This window comes from Biomphalaria glabrata, chromosome 4, assembly GCF_947242115.1.
Source record: "Biomphalaria glabrata chromosome 4, xgBioGlab47.1, whole genome shotgun sequence".
NCBI classification, from domain to species: Eukaryota; Metazoa; Mollusca; class Gastropoda; family Planorbidae; genus Biomphalaria; species Biomphalaria glabrata.
Genome location: NC_074714.1, coordinates 2,007,258 through 2,031,074, shown reverse-complemented (window position 1 = coordinate 2,031,074; position 23,817 = coordinate 2,007,258). Strand labels below are relative to the sequence as shown.

General features: G+C 35.2%; 1 protein-coding gene across 3 annotated transcripts in view; it reads left to right on the top strand.

Annotated features, from left to right (window-relative positions):
- LOC106056111 (uncharacterized) overlaps positions 1–23,817 on the top strand; it is a 60,844-nt gene that overhangs the window by 1,708 nt on the left and 35,319 nt on the right. For all 3 annotated transcript variants that reach the window (XM_056026124.1, XM_056026122.1, XM_056026123.1), the window contains exons 2-14: positions 7,594–7,794; positions 8,300–8,448; positions 9,364–9,459; positions 11,059–11,131; positions 11,414–11,502; positions 12,100–12,237; positions 13,536–13,657; positions 14,014–14,232; positions 14,749–14,947; positions 15,563–15,635; positions 16,206–16,286; positions 17,164–19,138; positions 19,721–19,737. In XM_056026124.1, coding sequence (XP_055882099.1) covers positions 7,665–7,794; positions 8,300–8,448; positions 9,364–9,459; positions 11,059–11,131; positions 11,414–11,502; positions 12,100–12,237; positions 13,536–13,657; positions 14,014–14,232; positions 14,749–14,947; positions 15,563–15,635; positions 16,206–16,286; positions 17,164–19,138; positions 19,721–19,737 — 3,361 coding nt within the window. In that variant the 5' untranslated portion in view covers positions 7,594–7,664. The remainder of the gene's footprint in view (positions 1–7,593; positions 7,795–8,299; positions 8,449–9,363; positions 9,460–11,058; positions 11,132–11,413; positions 11,503–12,099; positions 12,238–13,535; positions 13,658–14,013; positions 14,233–14,748; positions 14,948–15,562; positions 15,636–16,205; positions 16,287–17,163; positions 19,139–19,720; positions 19,738–23,817) is intronic.

Here is a 23,817-nt window from a genome sequence, read left to right as displayed (position 1 = left end):
TTTTTTCTTAATTTCTATAGCTCTGTAATGGTTAGACCTAGAAAATTCACCAATTGGCAATTGGGAAATGAAAATAGATTTAATTTTGAAATGCATCTCTTTGCTTAGTAAAAGAAGAAAAAAGGTCAAATAAGGCTAGAGTCTGTATGACCATGTTTAAGGGCAAGATTTGTGGCAATTAGTTGAAATGAAAGAGGGAAGAAGGCAACTGCTTTTCAGACAATTTCTGTGCGGTACTGAAAAGCCAATCGGCATGTCATTTTCAGAAAATATCAGTCGAGAAGCAAGAAAAAAAAAATCCATTGTACTGTTTTTTTTAATATTATCTTTCACTTCAGCATTGAACTATTAACTACTCATTATTTACCAGTACTTAATGCAATATTGATAAAACATCTTCTTTATTTGACAAAAGGATGAACAAGATTTAATAAATATGTTGGCACTCAAAATCCTTAAACTCATACTAATAAGAAACAATACATCTAGCACCATGGTGTAAGTTACAATAAAAAAAAACTTCATCTTATCATTAATTACCTTAAAAAGGTTGTAGCAATATAATATATAGCAGTGAGTACCAGTTGACAAGATATCCATCTAAACTGCTCCTTTTGGAAAGACTAAACTCTTCTTGTGTGTGTTTTAAGCAGTCAACTATCCATTACACACTTTTGTCATCACTTTGCTCAGTGACTAATTTTTTTTTTTCTGTTATTTCTTTAAGGACTAAGTTTCTCTTTCAGACCTTGTGATCTGTAGAGCACCGGTTTTTGTGGCCTACGGTTATCGAGGGTGTCATGTGGCCAGCACAAAGACCAACCGCCTTTATTTTTCATATAGCTCTCTACTGTTAAAAGAAAGTTCCCAAAAAAAATTTAATTGGATTTTTCCAAATACAGAAAAAACAATTTGAAAATATGCCACAAAGTGCTTGGTCAAATTATTTAAATTTACTAAATGAAAAAATTGGACATTGTCCTTGGCTGTGTTTGTTCTGTTAAATACAAGACAAATTTCGTGTTTCTTTTTGTTTAACATATTTTGAATGTGCCTTCATAATTGAAGATTATTACATCCTAGCCCAAACCCCCTGCAGGACAGCGGGGGAGTGTGGCAGGCAGGGTTGGATTTCAAAAATACATACAGAAAACTTCAAATTGTACTGTATATAAAACTTGTTTCCCTATTTACTGTTTTCATTAAATCATGATTAATACATAACAATATATATATATATATATAATACCCTTTTGGTTATTAAAAAAAAATATTTAAAACAAAATGCAAATAATATAATAATGCAAATAAAATTGTTTTGCTTTACCCATTCCAGTACACATTTTGTAAAAACTGAAAAAGGATGGTTGTTCTATGTGAAGTGGGCTTGGGTTTAATCCGCTGCTGGGAAGAAGAGGAAACCGTGCCTAATATTCTGTTTGACTGCCCCAGACTTGCTGATCTCCGTCTTGACAGGTCTGGGAAACCAAAAATTCTCGACCTGTATGGCAACACGTATGCACTAGACAAAACAGCAGGGTTTCTGTCCCGGGCTTTTGCAAGATAGGATTTAAGCCTCTCAAGCCATCACTCCAATGGAGTTTGATGATGATGATGACATTGAGTGGGCCATGGGGTTTGTTCAGTGGACTGCTGACTATTTTGTTTTCTCTTATGTTGACTATTTGAGCTTGTTAGATGTGCTTTTGACTGTGACTTGGTAGGTGTGCTTTTTCTTGACTGTGACTTGTTAAATGTGCTTTTGACTGTGTAACTCAATTATTTCAAGAAATACAGGCTGTCAAAATTCACTTTAGAATTTGAACAGCTGCAACGTTTCTAACAAACTAATATTCACATTTGACTAGATTAAACCATTAGTAAAATCACTGAGGTTAAATACACTCAGGACAGAGGACTAAAAAAAAAAAATAAGGAATAATACATAAAACAATGAACAATTACTTACAAATAGAAAAGCACAACCTATTTAAATACCTGAAAGGCATAAAGGCTCCACATTATTCTAACATATACTGGGACAAATTCATTTAAGTTTCACTTCTTCCCTAGTGCCATTAGAGCATGGAATGGGTTGCCTGAATCAGCCTGGAAAACCAATTACCGGTACTTTACAGAGTTGACCTACTTTCTTTATATATAAAACAAAATTAATTACCACTAATTGATAAACTAATTAGTAGTTGTTTCTTTTACAAAAATTATATCAACTCACTCTATCTGTCTGTTTGTCTGGCAAAAAGTTTGTACATGTTACCCACACCCAAACTCAGATTAAGCTGAAATATTGCACAATTATTTTTATTTTACCTGACAACAAAAGAATCAATAAAAAAAAAATCAATTAATTGACTGTTGCTTATTTAATTGTTTTGTTAGGTATCTTGAACAAGGGAAAGAAATTCTACTTGACATGTGGTGGGTTAAGTTGAATTAGTCCCCTTGAAGACTCTTGAACACTTAGTGAATTTTTTTTATGCATTTAAAAAATCTATCATGTAAACCTTCACTAAGAACACAAAAACAATTGGTAAAAATATTTCTATCACATAAAATTATGAGCTGTAATATTACTTACATAACTGATCAAAACTGATTGATGCAATTCCACTTAATATAATAAGTTATATATTTTTTATTGATTCACATATTGTCATAAAGTTTTAACTTCATCCGAGAATGGGCGTGGAAAAAATAACTGAGAATGGGTGTGTGAGAAATACCACAAGTTGTTCCAGACAGACAGACAAGAGTAAGGTGATATATATAAGCTTTGTGATGAGAAACGGCTGTTCTTCACTCCTCGTGATAAATGAGATAATTTTTATTGACCCAATCAAATGGAAATTCAGTTTGACTACAATTGGCAACCTCGGCGTAACTACTGTACAATAACAATATAGATGAAACAATTCGAACAATATTCACACACATTTACAATTCAAAAAGGATTACATTAAAATAAAAAAAAAACTTGACATATGCCTAAAGAAGTTCACACGTCTGCTAATTGCAGACCTTTTAAGGTCGGCGACCCTTTTAACGATTCTCCTCTATGCGACCCCCAACCACAAAAATTATAAACCCAAGTAACTATGCTTTTCATAATTTTATAAAACAGTTCACTATTAACTATTCTATTTCTTATTCACCATTTTTATGTTGCATACTGGTACTTATGCGACTATTTAAGAAAAAAAAGCATAACATAGCTAACATTAAAGGCATTGTGTCCAGCCAAGTGTAGATAGCACCTGTGTTACTGTTAATATACAGTAAATTATCAGCTTGTAGATAAACAGTTAACTAAGGTTTTTGTATGGCCAGCCCAATGATCAAGAATCCATACTTTTTCCCAGCTAAGGCCAGGTACACATGTATAGAAAGACATTCACAGAGACTTCAGCACAGACCTCATTTTGATAGATCTTAGTACTTTCTAAAGAAAATATTTTTGGGACTGAAATCAAACTATATTCGGCATTAAAACTCATAAAGTTTAATAATCAAACTTCATTAGAATTATATATACGGTATATATAAAGATAATATATATATTAGAATTATATATATATATAAACCTTTTTTGTTTTTCCCCCCACAAATTAATGTATGAGGTGAAGTCAAAATCTTTTTAAATACTAGACTAGATATGTTTCATGACCAATAGTACATTTTTAGTACCGGGGTACCAAAAAGACTTTTGGTACGGGTAGTAATATCTAAATAGTTTACACTATGTTAAATGCACATCAAATTGAGATGTATGAGGTGAAGTCAAAATCTTTTTAAATACTAGACTAGATATGTTTCATGACCAATAGTACATTTTTAGTACCGGGGTACCAAAAAGACTTTTGGTACGGGTAGTAATATCTAAATAGTTTACACTATGTTAAATGCACATCAAATTGAGATTTAAAAAAAACAAAACTACCATTAACTAATTTAAAAAATCTCCTCATCTCACTTATCCCACAATCTATTAAACCCTTGGGGCACCACACATGAACTGTCAATTATCTTTCTCCATTCCTCTCTGTCTTTTGCCTTGAATACAATCTCTCTCCTTGACAGGCGTGTCCTTTCTTTGATGTCTTCCCTTCACTTTCTCTGTCTGCTTCTTCTTCTTTTTCCTGATATCGTTCCCTTAAAGAAGGTCTGAGGACCTTGTGAAGTTGCTATAAAAGTTTAGTTCTGGTTTAGTGGTCAGCAGGTCATCGTTGTGGCCTGTGGCCATTGTGATCCTTTTTTTAGTCTCCTCATTTGTGATGCAGTCTTTGTAGGTGATAACTAATATCCTTCTGTAGCATCTCAACTCCATTGGAAGGATCTTCTTCTCTAGTTCTAAAGTTAGCATACAAGATTAGGAAGCATACAAGAATCTGGCCATGACCTAGGAGTGCATCAGTCTTACTTAAGTCAGGGGTGTAGCTAGGAATTTTCCATCATTTGGGGGCCTGGGGGGCTTAACCTCTTTGGGGGCCCCTGCATTTTGCATAATCTTTAATATTTAATGTACAAAAAACACTCATTGTGGGGGACCGGGGGGATTTTCAAATTCTCCCCACCCCCACCCTAGCTACGCCACTGAGACTTCAGTGCTTAGGGCTATGAAAGTTTATTGTGGTAGGTAATAATAATGTTATTTATGAAGCGCTGTTAACAAAATGTAGGCTCAAGGTGCTGTGATAACATTAGAAACATAAAAATGAGAGCTAAAATGATACTTAATAAGGGACAATTTTTGGGAAAGATCTTAAACATCTTCATTTACACTACTGGTAATGGTGGTGGTTGACAGTCAATGAAAGTCAATTCTTCTTATGAGCGTTCAAGTTATCTTGAAGGCATTTTGTCCAGCCAAGTGTAGAGCACACCTATGTTACTGTTAATACACAAACTTCTCTTTGAGATGTAAAGGTCCACAGGTTGAATGCTGTAAATTATCTGCTGACTAAAGTTTTTGTGTGGACAGCCCAATAATCAACAATCTACACTTTCCCCAGCTAAGGCCAGTTACCCATTTATAGAAAGGCCGAAAGGCATACTCAGAGACTTCAGTGCAGACCTCATTTTTTTTTAATAAATAAGAGGGTTTCTAAACCAGGAGGTAAATATGTACAGTTACAGGTTAGCACTTAACCACAAAGCTTTTTGTCAGCGCTCAAAAATTGACCAATGAGAGCTAAAATTTCTTTAAAAATAAAACATAAAAACTTTTGTTCTATCCTAATTATTAATAATTTTATTTACAATGCCATTAATATTTTTGTAGCTAAAAAAGTGTGACCTTACAAATTCTTTTAAATTTAACATTTTATACCATCCTCACTGAACTGATGGTCTACTTTATTTGACTTATAATTGAAATTTAAAATGCTGATTCTGATACACCCATGCCCATACCTGTATATGATTTAGCAGATCTGATTTTCTTGAAACTCTGATTTATTACCGGTTACCTTGTTCATGAAACATTTATTACATGCTGTTGGCAACATCTTCTCAAGCATTATAAACTATTTAAGCACATCAACTGTACCGGTACACAAATAACTTACATCATTCAATTCTCCAATGCAGTTTTCTATGAATCTTGTTCCCTTGCCAGTAATTCGTATTGCCATTTAATAATTAAATAGGTTGAAATGTATTGTATGACTGGATTGTCTTCTTGGAAAAAAAAACAACCTAATACCGTCCCCTAAAGTACCGGAAGCAATAGTTATTTTTTAATTTTGTAGTATTAGTAGTAGTAAAAACTACATTTGCATATATTAAAAAAAGGATGATAAATGTGAAATAGGGTTTAGGTAAATTAAAATAGTAATTAGTGATAATAAAAATTACAATTAGTAGTAGTACAAACAAAGTTAGCATGGCTGTCTTGGTCATGTGGCACACTAAATGTTCCGGGTTCAAACTCTGCCTGCCGCCTTCCCCCCAGAGGTTAGGACTAGAATGTAATAATCGATAATTCTAAAGGACTGTCTCAAATATCTAAACAAGTTCTTTTATAAAACTAATACCGTTACCCAAAGATTTTTTTTTTTTTTTAAGTTTCTATTGGTAATTCTGCCCATTACCAGTTTCTCAAACCAATATTTCTTGTATCATTTCTCTGTCGGTGGTTAAGAAATTGATTTTATTTGGCCTTCTGACACTAGCAACTCTTTAGAAAGGGAGTGTCTAAATGTGTTGACAATGATGTCATGAGAATTGAGTCATGATTTCTAGATTGTGGGATGCGTGGTCAAGAGGCTAAGTACACTTGAACTTGGCTTGGCTATCTGTAAAGGGGGTTTAAAATGGAGCAATAGAGTGACAGAGTAAAAATTATACACCTATACACTTGTTAAGGTCAAGGCTGTTTTTTCTCTTAAAAAATAGGAAAAAGGCATCATCTTTTTATTTATTTGGAATCACCTTGACCTGTCCCTTAGTCTGTTTGAACTGTTAGGGCACCACACCAGATTTGTCGACCGTCTTTCTCCATTGCTCTGTCTTTTGTCTTGGATAGAATCTCTTTCAATGGCAGGCCCGTCCATTCTTATATGTTGTCTTCACATCGCTTTCTCTACCTGCCTATTCTTCTTTCTGGTACTGTTTCCTGAAGGGAAATCTTTGACACCGCAATAGTGACCTTCTTGTAATGAAGGCTTGATATCTATTTTAATCAGAGTCTGGTTTTTTTTTTTTTGTTGTTGTTTTTAAATATTTGCACAAAATAACAAAGCAATTAATTTCTACAAGCCAGAGGTCCTTGGTTTGAATCTCAATGAAGACTGGGATTTTGAATTTCAGGAAATCTTAGGGCATCCCTGTGTCCACCATTCTCTTATGGGTACTTGAAGTAAAGGTGTTAGGTTGTTGTGCTGGCCTCATGACACCCTGCCTGTTAACTTTTGACCAAAGAAACAGATGACCTTAACATCATATGCCTTATAGATTGAAAGGCCTGAAAGGGGAACTTTACTTAGGTTCTCTTCAGCAGAAATCACCAAAAAGAAAACTTTTTTCCCTACCTCTTATTTTTTTTGTGTGCTTAAAGCCAATCCATTCACTAAGAAATTATTTGATAAGAATTGAAGTAGTTGGTCCAAAAGATTTAATTCATTAAGATAAGCCACTTACATGAACACATTGCAGAGGATGGGGCTGACCTTTTTAATATTGCATTCTTTGTTTTCAAATCTGGGATGTGTGTGGCTTGAGTTTGAATCTTGACTCGATCAGAGTTGTGTTTGCTGAGCGCATAAAAGTTAGCACAGAAACTTTCTCCCAGATAAACCCCTCTGGTCCACAAAAGAGGTTGTGCATGATATTAATCATGAAATATGTGCTATATAAAAAACTCTCATTAATTTTTAATAAGAATAATATTTAGCTTTCAATGTTGTTATTTCCCCTTTAAAACAACTGAAGAGTAAATTAAAAAAAAAAAATTGAGTTTTTCTATGATTTAGTTGGTTTCATGTAAGAAAGCCAATAAACAGATTATTAAGTATTTGTGCTGTATTGTCTCTAGATCTAAGACCTAATTTGATGTATCTTTTTCCATTTCCTTAGCCATGTTGATGGCCGCAGTCATTGAAACTACAAGTTTATTGTAAATTTGGCTGCCTCTTTGTCAGGAGACTATGGATGGCATAGAACTGAACAGAGATACATTTCAAAGCAAACCTGACGGTGGGACAACTAAACGCAAACCTTTACTCAAAAGCAATGGACCGCTTTTTACTATTCCCAAGTTAAAGAAAATTAAACGAGGTAATTATTTCAAGGCAGCAGCTTTAATATAAAAATTAGGTTTTTGTTTGATAAGTCTTGGATGTTCTTTTGGAAATAAAGAGTATAACTTCCTAGTCCAAACCTAATGTAGGACAACATGGAGCGGGGAGGGTTTAAACTCTGGCTCATTATGACTACAGTCCAAAGCACTAACTCATGACCAGGTTCTGTATTGCTCCTTCTGTCTCGGAAGACAATGGATTTGCACAGATGAGTCACTGATTTTGGTTTTGGTTTCAGACGGGGCAGAATCTGGTGTGACCAGATACAAGCCTGTCAACTTGATCTATCCCTTAGTCTCTTGAAGCATAAGGGAAGAAGCGAATCTCTTTCATTGATAGGCTGTCCATTCTTTGTTGTCCACATCACTCAGATACACAATATTTTGAATTTTGTTACACTTTATGTAACAGTAAACATTTTTTTTTTTTTACATTAAATGTGGTTAATTAATTGGCTATTTAAAAAAATATTTTTTTTCCAGACTTGTTAACAGACTTAACTTTAGACTCCCATGAATGTCAACATGACATCCTGGCACCAGTACGCAAGAGTTTCCACTTCCCTGTGTCTAGCTCCTGCCATGAGTTTACGAAAGTACAAGCTGTTTATAATCCTGAAATATCTGCTAAGGTAAGAATTATATAGTGGTCGTCGTACAAGCCGATGCCTTTTTTAAATAATTAAGTCATTCAAAACATTTAACCTACTCAAATGCAAATGGTCTTGAAAACCAAACTGAAAAACAAAAAATATGTGGCCTTCACTAAGGCCACTGTGTCTATCACTAAGGCCACTGTGTCTATCACTAAGGCCACTGTGTCTATCACTAAGGCCACTGTGTCTATCACTAAGCACAGGCACCTAATGTTAAGCTGTTAATTTTGTTAACTCATTGGATCCTAATGCTGTAAAATGTGCTTAATATGGCTAAATATGGTTATTTTGGCTAAATATGGTAAAATGTGTGAATGTTTGCAGCTATATTGTTATTGTTATAATAGTTATGCTGAATTTCCATTTGTTATTATGGCTAAATATGGTTATTTTGGCTTAATATGTAAAAATTTGTGAATGTTTGCAGCTATATTGTATTTGCTGAATTTCCATCTGTTTTGGACCAATAAAATGATCTTATCTTTTAAAATGTGGTAGGAAGAAAGTACTTTGAAAACCTTTATCTATGAAAAGAATTTTTTTCTTAACTCAAAGACAAAAAGTGAGGCTTTATAAAACTAGCCAGCTATTCTAGCAGCCATTTTAGTGAAAGCATATGTTTGTGGCTATTTTTCTTTCTGCATTTCGTCCAACTAATTTTTGCCCAAACATGAGTGTATAAAGCCATCTGTAAATGACTATTAATGAGGCTTTGTTCTTTTCTGAAGTTACTTAGAATATATAGTTTTTGAAATTATATTTATTTTTCTTAATGAACATGCGTTTAGTATTCTTTTTTATGCAATTTCTATTTGCACTGTTGAGTTATAAAGCAGGGAATAGAAAAAAATTGTTCAATACCATTAACTCTATTAAATTGACTCTCACCAGTACATGGAAAGGCGCAGAGAAATGAAAGTGGCTGGCTACTCTGACTCACTGCTAGCAGAAATGTTTGCCTTTATACCTGTAGAGAATCCATCCAGTGTGAGTTCTGATAAGAAATAGTTGAATATAGTTTATATTTTGAAACACTAACTGATTAGCTGTGTCAGAAATATTGCTACCTGATAATGAAACATACATGAGGTTAAGAGCTTTAGTACTGTATTAAATTAGGAATAAATATGACATGTAACATAGAATAGCAAGGCATGTAACAGAATAGCAAGACTAGATATGTGACCTAGAATATTAACGCTAGATGACATGTGATAAAGAATAGCAAGACTAGATATGTGACCTAGAATATTAACGCTAGATGACATGTGATAAAGATTAGCAAGACTAGATGGCATGTGACCTAGAATATTAAGGCTAGATGACATGTGATAAAGAATAGCAAGACTAGTTATGTGACCTAGAATATTAAGGCTAGATGTGATAAAGAATAGCAAGACTAGATATGTGACCTAGAATATTAAGGCTAGATGACATGTGATAAAGAATAGCAAGACTAGATATGTGACCTAGAATATTAAGGCTAGATGACATGTGATAAAGAATAGCAAGACTAGATATGTGACCTAGAATATTAAGGCTAGATGACATGTGATAAAGAATAGCAAGACTAGATATGTGACCTAGAATATTAAGGCTAGATGACATGTGATAAAGAATAGCAAGGCTAGATATGTGACCTAGAATATTAAGGCTATATGACATGTGATAAAGAATAGCAAGACTAGATATGTGACCTAGAATATTAAGGCTAGATGACATGTGATAAAGAATAGCAAGGCTAGATATGTGACCTAGAATATTAAGGCTAGATGACATGTGATAAAGAATAGCAAGACTAGATATGTGACCTAGAATATTAAGGCTAGATGACATGTGATAAAGAATAGCAAGACTAGAGCACAAATTGTCATTTATAAAAACACCATGTAACATAGAATAGCAAGACAAGAGCTTAATTGTTATTTAGAAAAAACATGGTGTTGCAAAGGTCGAGATCAGTGGTTGGAGTCTTCCCTGGTACTAATATTAGTGGGAAGCGTGGTCCAGAGGCCAAGTGCGCTTGAACTTGGCTTGGCTTGGCCACCTAGAAGTCGGCTCGAGGTTCGACACCCGACTCGGGCAGAGTTGTGTTTACTGAGCACCTAAAGGCAGCACGGAAAACCAACTCCTAGATACCCCCCACCGTTCCACAAATGAGATTGGACCAAAAGCGCTCTGAGCATGCTATAAGCATGAAAGTAGCGCTATATAAAAGCTATAATAATATTGTCTGATGCACTTCATGCTCATTTTTTACTTGACATTTCTTAAATTTATTGAAGCTCATCCACTACATATAAATAATAATGTTCTAAACTAAAATTCAGATTCTTTTTTTTTTTTTTTTTTTATCTATTCTGTATTTAGTTAAAAAAATATTTAAATTGAGTTTTAGGTTTTGTTTAAACTTTTGGGGCTGATATTTGTGTCAGAAAAAAAATGTATAGATGAGGGTGATGAGCAAACCTTGTAATTTGTATTCACCATTTTGTTTTATTACAAATACTGTGTGAATGTCTGCCCATATTTTTGTTGCTTAGTCAATACTGTAACATTGTTGGTTGTCACTTTACTGTTGGACAGGCTGAAAGAATCTGCCAAGAAGGAATCAGGTGTGGTAATCAACAGTTTTCTGGTCTTGGGGTCTCTCATATGGGTTAGTAATAATTTTTTCTATTCTTTGATTCTGTTAAATTTTTTTTGTTAACTACTGATTCAAAGTCATTTTTTTTTTTTGGTTACAAAACAGCCTGTATTTGTTGTGTCAAAGTTGAGTTTCTGTATTAGCTATTTGTGAGTTTCAAAATCACCTATATCCTCAATATCAATTTAGATTTACAAAAACAAATCCCATTCCTGTAATGCCTACTGAGTGTTACAAACAGCTTTTGCCTCTTTATGTCAAGTGTTATAAATGCTATTTTATTAACCTCCTCAGCTGTCCACGTATGTAAACATGCAGACATAGTTTCAGCCAGCAGACCTAAAGTTGGAGAGAAAATTTTGTTAGTTGTCAAAGTTGTAAAGGTAATAGGTTTGCTTTTTTTTACTTTGTAACATGTAGTATGCTATTGTAAGTGATTGGCCTTAGCCTTCCATTGGATTATTAAAATCTATAGTTTATGAATAGTTTTCTTGTTGGTTTTTTCCCAACACTTTACAATATTCTTGGAACTTGACATCAAATTCAAATTACCGTTTGCCTTGGCACCATTTTAGAGCTTGTAGCTTTTTATGATGTGGATTTGTTGATAAGTACCATTGGTGTCTTATTATAATTAGTCACCTATAAGCCACAATAGAAGAAGTAATATAAGCTATAAACTGCACAATAGAAGTTACCTCAGCCAGTTTTCTGAAACAAGGAGCTCTCTTAGGCCCATAGTTCAGCTAAGATCATTCTAACATTCTTAACCCTTAAGGTGCGTGTTGTAGTTTTGCCTCCAAACATTAGAACTGTAATTCCATTTTTTATGAACTCATTGTAAAACAGATCAGCACTTTAAGGGTTAAAGTTCATGGACATTGTTTATAGGAATTGTACTTTTTTCACAATAAATTATTCTGAAAGATATTCGATACACTAGTTCTTGTACAAATGTCACTGGCTGTATTCATCTGTAGGGTAAAATGAAGACAGTCCTTTGCAAAAATGTGGGTGTCCAGCTGGAGCCAACGCCAAACTACGACTGTCACATTGCCAAGCCCAATGTTGACCAGGCAACACAGCTAGCACCACATATGTTGTTGTACACAACACAGGTAATCAGCCTACATATTTTAATCATCCTCATCCATTTATTAGTTTATGTGACGATTTCTTTTTATTTATTTCTTGGTAATGTTTCTTATACTAATTGTTGATTAAACAGAATCATCAAACGCCGGAGTTTGTATTTGTAATTCAATAAAGAAACATCTGTATTCTCTCAAAACTTCTTTCATAAACTTCTTCAACTTTCACATATAAGTAACTTCTCAATTCAGTAACAACTTGACTTAATTCTTCATAAAATAAAACTTAAAGATACAGCAACAACCTCAACTAGTATAACTTCAACTAATGTAACTTCATACCAACACAAGACCGTTACTAAACAAAGACTGTTACAATGCCAGGACCATCGCTCTACAAGAACCATTACTATGCGAGGACCATGACTAACTCACTTTCCCCTAATTTATACTTTTCTCAATCCTATTTTCCAGAACCATAGAAACTTCTCCCCTAAGCCGATGTATGCTTTTTTTTCTTTCCCTCAACCTCTTTCTTTGAGTGGACAACTAAAATTAACTTGTTTACACTGGGCAGCACTGACTTGACCTGGGCTTCTAGAAACTGGTGGAAAAGGTCACAGTCTTGACTCATGACAGTTTATCATCCTTGTCTAGTCTAATGGATGGTAATCTGCTTGGTTTAGTCATTAGACATTGCATACAAATATTTAAAACTCTAAAAAGAAAATTGCAAAATATAAACCATTGGGACAAGGAAAGATAATCAGTTCAAATATAGCATGGACTCAAGCATATGTTAAAATAAACTCTTTATTAGTGTATTTTCAAACTCTGCATGTGACTGAAAATTAATATAGGATTACAAATATATTATTGTAGATTATTTAAAATAGTCGCCGACAAAAAAATAGTTTTACCAAGTTCACAAACACATCAGCATTGAGAGGTTTTACTGTCGTTTTTTTTAAACTTATACCAAATTTAGTAGTTACTTCAACCCAGATCTATTCAAATCTATTAATAAAATTAATGGTTGAAAATTTGAAGTATAAAAAATAATTAAAGAGTCGAACAATAGGGTATGCCGACAATATATTGACAAACTCTATGAACTAACAATCACATGAATGTAACTAGAAGTAGCAGAGATATTTTCTAGGTATTTTCTAGGGAAGATACAGATTTCAAACAATAGTGTATACTGACAATATATTGACAAACTCTATGAACTAACAATCACATGAATGTAACTAGAAGTAGCAGAGATATTTTCTAGGGAAGATACTGATTTGGGAAAACTAATTTGACTCTGGTGTTTTCAGCTTTATCTCTATGAGTATAGTGACTGCGAGATAGTGGACTACCCTCGGCAGGTGCTTCCTTATGCTGTTGTCTATTACACTTACAAGGAACCCCAACCTATGATTCCTAAACCCATTACAAGGTAATTAAGCAAAACCATTTCCATAACCTTTATTTCGTGAAATTAATATTTCTAGATGTTACTATTCATGTTCCTGTTCTATGTTATGTGAATGTTTCTGTTGTGTTGTTTTTATATTTGAAAAAAGTCTTTGTAATCGCTACAAATTTCTATAAACATTAATAAAGCATTATTAGTCTTAGTCATATGACAGGTTTTCATTAGTAAAATGTTCATACTTATTAAAAAAAATACTTGTGAAATGATTTAAAAAAAGATCAGGATACTCTATTTTGTTTAAACTTGACACAAAATTTTGCTGTTTAGAATCATGGCTACTATTTATATTAAATAACCAATTTCCCATTTAATTCTAGCACACCTCAAAGTCAGCTACCAATGCCAAGTGTAGTCCCACCTCTATCTTCGACACAGACCCCTGTCAATCCTCATCAGTCACAAGCTGCTCAGCATCAAGACTGTGGTCCCTGTAACGAGGTGTGGCGTGGGAGGCTTCATGTTCGCTTGGAGGCAGGGGGTCAGATCTATATCGATGTGACCATGCTGTCCCATTTTGTGCCCTTGACCATCAATCTGTAAGTTCAACTTTTTTTTCACACTAGGCCAGTCACAAGAGTTGATCTAATGAAAGAGCTTTATGGAATTATTAATTCTTTGAGCATATAATAATAATAATCTTTATTATCCATAAGGGAACTTGTCTTACAATTTGTGCATTACACACAAAAAAACATTATGAACTATAGAAATCAGATTATACACTCACACCAGATTCAAACAAAAGTTACTTGTGAAATGTTTATATCAGCTGAATTGAATTTAATGATTGGATTACCTTCCGTGGTTAGTCATTGTTTCTAGCACACCTTCACCCCTATTTACCCACACTTCCTGATATTCTCACAGCTTGGTGCTAAGGTGCTCCATCATCTGCTCCCCTCTCCCAGGGTTCAGGGTCTACATTGAAAGTTCACATCAAAGCTAACTGTAGGACTAGTTTTGCTGTGAAGAAGCATGACAAAAATCTCTTTAACATTGTCGACTAGAAAAGTGCTACTGATCCTAACTGTGCTGAGTTATTTTTGTTTCAGTATTTCTCCTATTCTGATTCACCACTTGTACCCAGAGCATAATGCACAGTTCACTTTTTTCTGTGGTCTCTCCAATATTGCCTTGAAGGACGAGGTAGAATGGAGGGCACACTTCTTCAAGTCTTTTCTCATGAGGCCGCGGCCTAACAATGAAGAACACTTCAAGGCCTTGGTTAAACACATCAGTGCTAAACGAGAGGTGAGTTGCTCCCCCTTTTTTCATTGAGACTACTACTAATAATAATCAGAGCTTTTATGTAGCACTTTTTTTATGCTTATAGCATGCCCAGAGCGCTATGGTCCAATCTAATTTGTGGACTGGTGGGGGGAGGGGCATCTGGGAGAAGGTTATCATTGCTGCCTTTAGGCGCTCAAGTAAACACAACTCTGCTCAAGACCCTTTCATAGGTAGCCAAGGCAAACCAAGTTAAAGTGTACTTAATCTCTCGACCACGCTTCCCACAAACGGAATGGAGAAGAACGGTTGACAAATTATGTGTGGTGCCCCAGCGCTTTGCCAGTCTAAGGGATAGGTAAAGTTGGATGGTGAATATCCCATTTAGAGGTTCCCTCACAGACGTTGCTACTCCATTGAGAAGACTTACCATTGTATTGATCGAATTACGAGCCCCCTTCATAGGTAGCCATAAAATTGTTCAACTTTACAAGGTCTTGGTCCAATTCATTTTTTTGTAACTTTTTCTTTAGAAAATAAGATTTTCACCGAAAGAGCAGGGAGTATAGGGTAGAAGAGGTACCTCTCATTTTTTGTTAAAATGTAACTTGTTAGTCCATTGCCCAATGTCTGTTCCAGATGCCAACAGTTAAACTGCCGAATGATGTGTTCCTTTTCATGATGCCCAACTGTTTACTGGCTTCACAGCTTGGTAAGTGACCTTCACCCTCTTTTGCCTGTCTTCAACATTTGTTATTTGTAACTGATTTACGGTTTTGTGAACAAAGGTCACCTACAAAACTCATTATTTGATGAAGGTTTATTAAATGCTTGTTTTTACTTTTAATGCTGCTCTGCCTTCAAAGTTGTAGAAAGATAATTTCCCTGCTACACTAAAGAGACGAATGTCTTCTCAAGTTAAATTCTGAAAATGTTGGATTCTTTGAGTTCAAAGAAAGTTTCATTGGATTTTTAAAAACAAGAAAATTTTCTTAGGGTTTATCATCCAAGTCATCAAAAGCTATTGTTCTTATCTGTCCAAAAGCCAAAAGAAAGTGTTGGAAGAAACAGGTCAGTTTTTAGACCACTGTCTTTAAAGCAGAAATCTTTTCACATACTGCACTATCCAAACGATGATGTCAAGTTGAATAGTGCTTGTAGTAGAGAAGAAAAATTGGGTCTAACAGCAAGACGTGACACAGATTTGCAGATTATCTTCAAATGAGATTGTTCAGGTTCTAGGGTCAAAGTTTTTGTTATGACTTATGTTTTATGTTGACAGGACTTGTCCGACGCGATGATGACACGCCAGTTCTCCATTGCGTCCTCATGTCGAAGTATTCAACCAATGAAGCGCAGAGGAGTAAGTTGTCTTCATGTTTTTAGCTGTGCTGTTTGGATCGTTAGTTGTGGAACTTTAATTTAGAACTAATCTCTTTATGTGAAAATGCAATAGTTAAAGCTCACTGTTCTTTTCAAAAGGCAGTTGGTCGTTGTGCTGGCCACGTTTTAACCGTAGGCCACAGAAACAGATGACCTTTACATCATCTGCCCTATAGACGCCAAAGTCTGAAAGGGAAACTGTACTTATTTTTTTCAAAGGGGTCAAAATGAAAAGCTCATATGTATTAATTAGCTTCTTTCAGTTAAGTGACATGGTGTTAAGCATTTAGTTGTTGATCTGAAGATTTTACTGACAGTCCTGGTAGAAACACTGGATGCTTAGCTTGGTACATATTGTCCCTGAATGCACCCAGCTGCTACTGGGTGCCTAAACTTAGTTTAGGCCCTATAACACTTGTATCCATAGGACTCAGGGAGCAAGGTGGCCATGTGGTTAAGAGCCTGGCTTCCAAACCAATGGGTCACAAGCTCAAATCTCGGTGAAGAATGGGATGTGAATCTGGATTTTTAGCACATCTCTAATGGGTACCTGATACGTTGGGGAAGTAAAGGCAGTTGGTCATTGTTTTGGCCACATGACACCAGAAATAACCATTGGCCATTGAGACAGATGATGTAAAGATCATCTGTCTGAAAGGGTTATCTATATTTTATTAATTAAAGAACCAGAGAGACTTATTTTATTTGTTATTTTTACATTAATGTCTTCAAAAATTATTTTTTTATGTATGTACTTAATTAGCTTTTTATTATTATTACCTAATTGTTACAAATGTTTATATTATCGCTACACATATTTATTAATAATGGAATGTAACTTCTCTGTTCATATTTAGAAAAGCTGCTGGACAGAAAGACTATTTTTAAGAACTATGGAAGTGCTACAAGCTGGGAGAGTTTGTTTGACGATTCAGATTTCACAGATGAGGAAGATGTCAAGATGAAAGGCCAGTTGTCAGGAAGTATATCTTCCATGTTCCAGGAACAAAGATATATTCAAAATAAGCTTGCCGCTATGTCCATCGTGGATGCAGACATGAACTTTACCCGCTGTTCATGCCGTAAACTGTCTTCCTCCAAGGCTCACTACCAAAGATGCAGGGACTCGGACGTGGCCAGGGTTCTGGCTGCCTGCCAATCGTCTGGCAAGAAAATGAGCCAGCCAGCTGTCCAGGATAGATCCCAACATAGGCCGAAACAGAAAATGTCAAAAAGAACAAAGTCCATGCCGTCATTTAGTCCGCACGGCTCGGATTCGGATTCGGAAGTGGAAAACGGGAAAGGCACGTCCCGAAGACGTAAAGACAGACTGACTCTCCTGAGCAGTACAAAAACTGTAGAGGAAGAGCTCAGTGAGGAAGAGCTGACCAATGAGCAAATGGAGGACATCATCTTCCTGCGGAAACCGGCCCTCACCACCGTTAGCAGGCCTAAACCCCCCAGCCAGGCCCACAAAAATAGCAGCTCGAGCTTTCAGAACAATCAGAAACATTCCAGGGCGAAAAGCGCTGTGCCACAGCCGTCGTCTGATTTGCACAAGTCATCCTCTGAACCATTGTTTAACATTAAGCCTAGAATTATTCCCACTGAACCGTTGGAGCCGGTGACGCTCCCGAAAACAAAAATCATTCCATCAGAACCAAGACTAATTCCAACAGAACCTGTTGATAACCTGGAAGGGACGAAAACGTCTAAGAAGGAAAATGACAAACCTTTAAAAAATGAACTAAATTTCAGGAATATTCATCAGGTGATAGACAGAACTTTGAAATCTGAACTAGCTACAAGTAAACTGGTAAAACCTGAGCAATCTCTCGGTAAACCTTTAAACCCTGGAATTAATACCGGTAAGCATTCAAGCCTTACAGTTCCTGTCAGTAAATCATCAAACCCTGAAGTTATTACCAGTAAACCTTTAAATTCTGGAATTACTACCAGTAAATCATCAAACCCTGGAGTTATTTCCAGTAAAACTGAGCTCATTAGTACCAGTCAAATATCACAACCTGAGCTCATGTCTGGCAAGCCTTTAAAACCTGTACTCAGTACCAATAAACTGTCAAATCCAGAACCTGACATAACTACTAGCAAACCAAGTGCCTCTCAAGATAATTTTGTTCCTAAATCCATTCTGAAAAAGAACAGCGACCTTCTAGTTCCTACAATTATTGAGCCTATACCTCCTGTCTCTGTTGACGAGGTAAGTGGCTCACCAAAAAAGAAATTAGCTCGTTTGGAGGAAGATTTTGGAGATGTTGACATGCGGATTCCTATGGCAGGTCCTGTAACACTACACCCAGTGTTTTTGGCAGCCCGGCAGCCGCCAGCAATAATTTTGTCACCTCCGACAACAGAGCCAACGCAGCACTCTCCAAATTTTTCACTGGGGTCTTGGTTGGCACCAAGTGAAATTCAAGGAGCACGTGTGCCGCCAAATGCATGTGATGTCATTAGTTCTATGTCACCAACTTCTCCAGAGTCCCCACCAATTGGGTCACCACCATCACCTGTAGATTCTCCTCTTTCTCCACCAATGGATTCGCATTCCCCCCCACACTCGCCCATCACAGTCATAGACACAGAGTCCCCCGCCTCCCCCCCACAATCATCACTCCAAGACAGGTTTCGCTCATCACCGATAGCGATTCCAACAACTCGTATCATCCACAACACGTCTCCTGATATCAGTCGGCTGTCCTCACCTGCATGTTCTTCGGGCTCAAGGGAGAGAATTGACAATGCTAATGACATGAAAAATTTCCTAAACTCTGGATTTGACTCTGACCTCGATAGTTCATATGAAGATGAAAGGTAGCTTTGGTTGTTTTTAAGTCGTTTTTTTTTTTTGTTTTTTTTTCTCTCGTTTGTATTAAGAATTGAAGAAATTGGTATGTAAGAAAAACTATCATATTGTAAGATTATATTGTTGGTCACTTCTACAGATAAGGGTATAAAAAAATGTCACAAATAATTTAAAAGTTATTTTACCAAGGACCGCAAAGATATTTTACATTGTTTTTTATTATTGAAATGTTCAATCTGAAGTTTATATCTTTTGCTAAAGCATTTTTATAAAAAAAAACGTTTTGAAATTGTCAACCTGCAACTCTCTCAGTATCCGTTGTAATTCTTAATATAAAAAAAAGAAATAAAAAATAATAGTTATACTAGCTATACTATCTGCTGAAACTTTAAAACTTGTGTGATCATAAAAGCTTTACATGAAATAAATTAAGGCAAAAGAAGTCCTCGAAATATCTGCCTTTCCCTGCCCCCATTTTTTCCAGTCAGTTTTAAACAGCATTTATTTTTTCAAATACTTTTTTATGTGTTAACTTAAGTCATTTTGTGTATTGACAAAGTGTGTGTCTCTGACTCTCCACATATCTACAGCGTTGTCACAGATCAAGGTGATTACATTTCAGATGTTTTTGTTTCATAAGTTGTTTGTTGAATTGTTTTCGTTTGAATAGTTCACGATTTGTTGAAGTTTTAAATTTATTATCTTAATCAAACGTAAAATTTCATGCTAGTAAACTGAATTGAACTGATTATTCCCAGAAATTGTTTTATAACAGTTTTCTACATTTTATTATTTATGTTTTTTTTAATTATTTTAAAACTTTTGTACGACATCAAAAAGTAATTAAAAATTGTTTAGGTAATACCGGTAATACAAATGATTTTAATATATGTGATGGAGAATGTGTAAAATTAATTCTGATTATTAAATTAACTCAGCGAACTATCCTTAAATCTTTTTTAATCTTGTTCCTGATCTTGTTACTTGACATAATTTTGTTTTGTTTGTTTATTTTCTACTAACCCTGTTTCAGTTCATTCATCTCAAACGTTCGCTAACTCTAAACAGTGCAATGCATTGATTTGGTTAAGTAGATTATAAAGTTTTATTTTAGTTATGAGCTATTTAAGAAAGAATAAAGATTCACTCATAAGCTTTTTCAAGGAATCCACATCTGACAACCTTATCTGGGGTCACAACTTTTTGAGATGTGGACTTGATGACTCATTGCATTTAAATAAAACATTTCATACAAATAGATTTGCTTAATGTCTTACAAAGCTGAATAAATTTTGAGTTCTTAGCGGAAGAGAGAGTTTATTGTTAGAAATGTTTGCATATAAGAAAATAATATGCAATAAGATCATTTATGATCACCAGTATGTCGATGAATGCATTTTTATCATAATCAACATTTTTTTTGCACATCTCTAAAATAGTTTTTATCTAGTCATTTCCATCTGTTGAAGTTATCAAATTCATTTCCTATAAAACAATATCAAATTTTATAAATTTGTATGTTACTTCATTTTTGTTTTTCCATTTTTTGGTTTCTGTTAATTGGCATATTTCATTTAGGCTATGTGACTTATATTCATTAATTTATATTTTTTTTTGTATATGATCCAGAATAAATGACCTACAATTTCAAATAGTTTATCCACTGTGTTTATAAAAAGCTACTAAGATAACTTGGATGGGAAGCAAGACAACAATGATTCTTTAGATAATTCCATTTGTTAATGAAGCCTTACTTATTCTATGAACAGGCGAAGATAACTCTTTATGTTAATGGTTCCATTTGTTAATATGGAGTTCTACTTATGCTATGAACAGACCAATTCAATAATTCAGTGTCGCAGGTCATTAATTATCCCAATAACGACTAAAGCAATAGAATTCTGTGTTTACAGTACAGTACTACCATGGGATAGTTCCGATAGGAAGCTACAGACAATTCTTGATGATTAGTAGAGGAGAAGATAAACTTTTCTAATTGTTTAAAATTGAAAATCATCTGCGCATAGCTTTCCTTTTATTTCTAAACAAAATTGAATTGAAAGTACTGCTAGGGTACTGCAGTGCATAAGGTAACCCAAGGCTATTGTTTATTTATTTTTTTATTATAATAATTTATTTTTCAAATACTTGTTATAAGAATGGCTTTAAAGCCTTACCTCTGAGTTGAGTTTGAGTTTAGGCACATCGGCACAAAAAGCCTTACCTCTCTCAGCTTAGGAGTTAGATGTGACTTTTTAACTCTTTCTCTCTTCTTATTGACGATACCATCGTTGATTTGACCACTTTAAATTATTTTTTTTGTTTTATAAACTTTGTGTTATATGAAAAGAGTATGCATTCCCATTTAACTCTATACCAAATAAAATATTTTCTGATTACAAAGTTATTGAAGTTTAATCAGAACAGGGGGGTGATTAAAATGAATAAATCCGTCGGATAATGGAAAATAATTACGGAGAGAAAGAGTTAAACCTCAAATAGTAAATATTGTGCTAATGCATTGGAATTCTGAGTGTAACATGGCGGTGATCTCAACTTATATAGTTCGTCCATCATGTTTCAATGATGACCACTTTGTCATCTAGGGGGCTGAGGGCTTTGCACTGGGGTTTTATGCCTCCTCATGTGGCTGGTGAGACCTATGTGAGCCCGGAATGTTCGGCCGCACACTGGGCAGGTTATTCCAGCTGGAGCTAGTGTCGTGGGCCTTGCTTTTCTTTTCTGGCGTTTTTCTTCTGCCAGCATTGTTCTTTTTTCCTCAGCAACCTGTGCGCCAGTTCTCACAGCGCGACGCCATGATGCTCTGTCATGTGCCTCTGTCTCCCAGGTGCCTGGGTCTATGCTGAACGCCTTCAGAGAAGCTTTGAGGGTGTCCCTGAAGCGCTTTCTTTGACCACCTTGCGAGCGCTTTCCTTCGCTTAGTTGGCCATACAAGAGTCGTTTAGGGATGCGGTGGTCTTCCATTCTGTAGACGTGACCTGCCCATCGCAGCTGGGACTGCATCAGGATTGTGTGGATGCTTTGCAGACACGCTCTTCGAAGGACTTCTGTATCTGGTATTTTGTCTTGCCATTTGACATTTAGTATTTTTCTCAGACATGTCATGTGGAAGTGGTTTAGTTTCTTTGCATGTTTACTGTACACTGTCCATGTTTCTGAGGCATAGAGCAATGTAGGGAGGATGACGGCTCTATAGACCCCTAGCTTGGTGTTTGTGGTGATACCACGTCTGTTCCAGACATTTGTAGACAGTCTGCCGTAGGATACACTGGCCTTGGCGATACGCAGGTCGATTTCACTATCGATTTTTCCATTTCTGGAGAGTGTGCTGCCAAGATATGTGAATTTGTCCACTGCTTTTATATCCTGTCCATTTATAGTAATGCTTGGATCCGAGTAGGCTTTCCCAGGAGCAGGTAGATATAAGACTTCAGTCTTGTTCGTATTGATGGTAAGGCCAAAGTCTGAGCATGCTCTTGAGAAGTCTCAACTTAATGTTTTGCTGAGATGACTTGACTTTAACTTGAAGATAGGGTTTCTACTCAATTATGTTCTTGGTAGCTGGGTTCTTTTTGTTGTGCTTGTTTCTCTAGTACCAAGTTCAATTCTAAGGATTTTTGCAAACTTGTACATCACTGACATCTTGGTTGTTTGGGACACACTCTGTGTCTTGAAACCATTCAGATAAATCCAGTGTTAAATGTGGCAGATATCTGGTCTGAAATAGTCAACAGTTTTGTCTCATTTATTACAGTGTTCAAATTTTCTGTGGAATAAAAAGTGATCTGAACTTTTTAAGCACATTGTTTCTCAGTTGATTGTATTCACACTGCTTTAGTAACAGGTTCATAATTCTATTATGACCTTTCTTATTATTTCCCTTCTCATGCGTTGTAATACTAAATGTTGTTTAATTGGTTTGAGATGCTTGAATTAATCTTGACCAAAAAAAAAAAAATGGTTTGGTAACACTCAACAATTATTTGATGACTGTATTTATTTTTTAAAATAGTTTTTTTTAGTCATCTTTTAAATAGAACTGCTATCATTGAGCTGTCATTTGTTAGTATTTATGTTGTAAATTGGTTTGGTTTTATTTCCTTTGGCAATCATTTGCTTGTATTAATGTATTCAGTTGGTTTGGTAACATTCGGTAACCATAGGTCTATAATCAGCTTTCATAACACTCAGCAATGGTATATCTATGGTCATCTTTTGAAATAGGTTTGGTAACACTCAATCATTGGTCAGTATTTGGACTGACATGGACATATCAGGAATAGGTTGTTTTTTTTCTTTGAATAATTGTATTTATCAATACATATTTTATTCTCTTTATGTGATTGAATTTCCTCCTGTGACATTTGTTCATCTCTGTACAATGTTGAGAACAACAAATAATAATAATCTTTTCATGAAAATTTTGTAAAAATCTTTTCTCTGACTTGGGTATCTGATTATGTGTTGTATTGTGATTGTGCATTTGATCCAGTATTATATATTCTTGTGTTAATAAAAAGAAAAAAATGTGACTCCTTTTTTTATGCAAACTGTTGGCCAGTAATATAGAGAGACGTGTGGGAGAGAACTCTGTTCAATGTCTGCTGAGATTTTCTGCGTAAAATGTGGACAATAAATAGAAATAACAAATTAAAACAAAAGAACG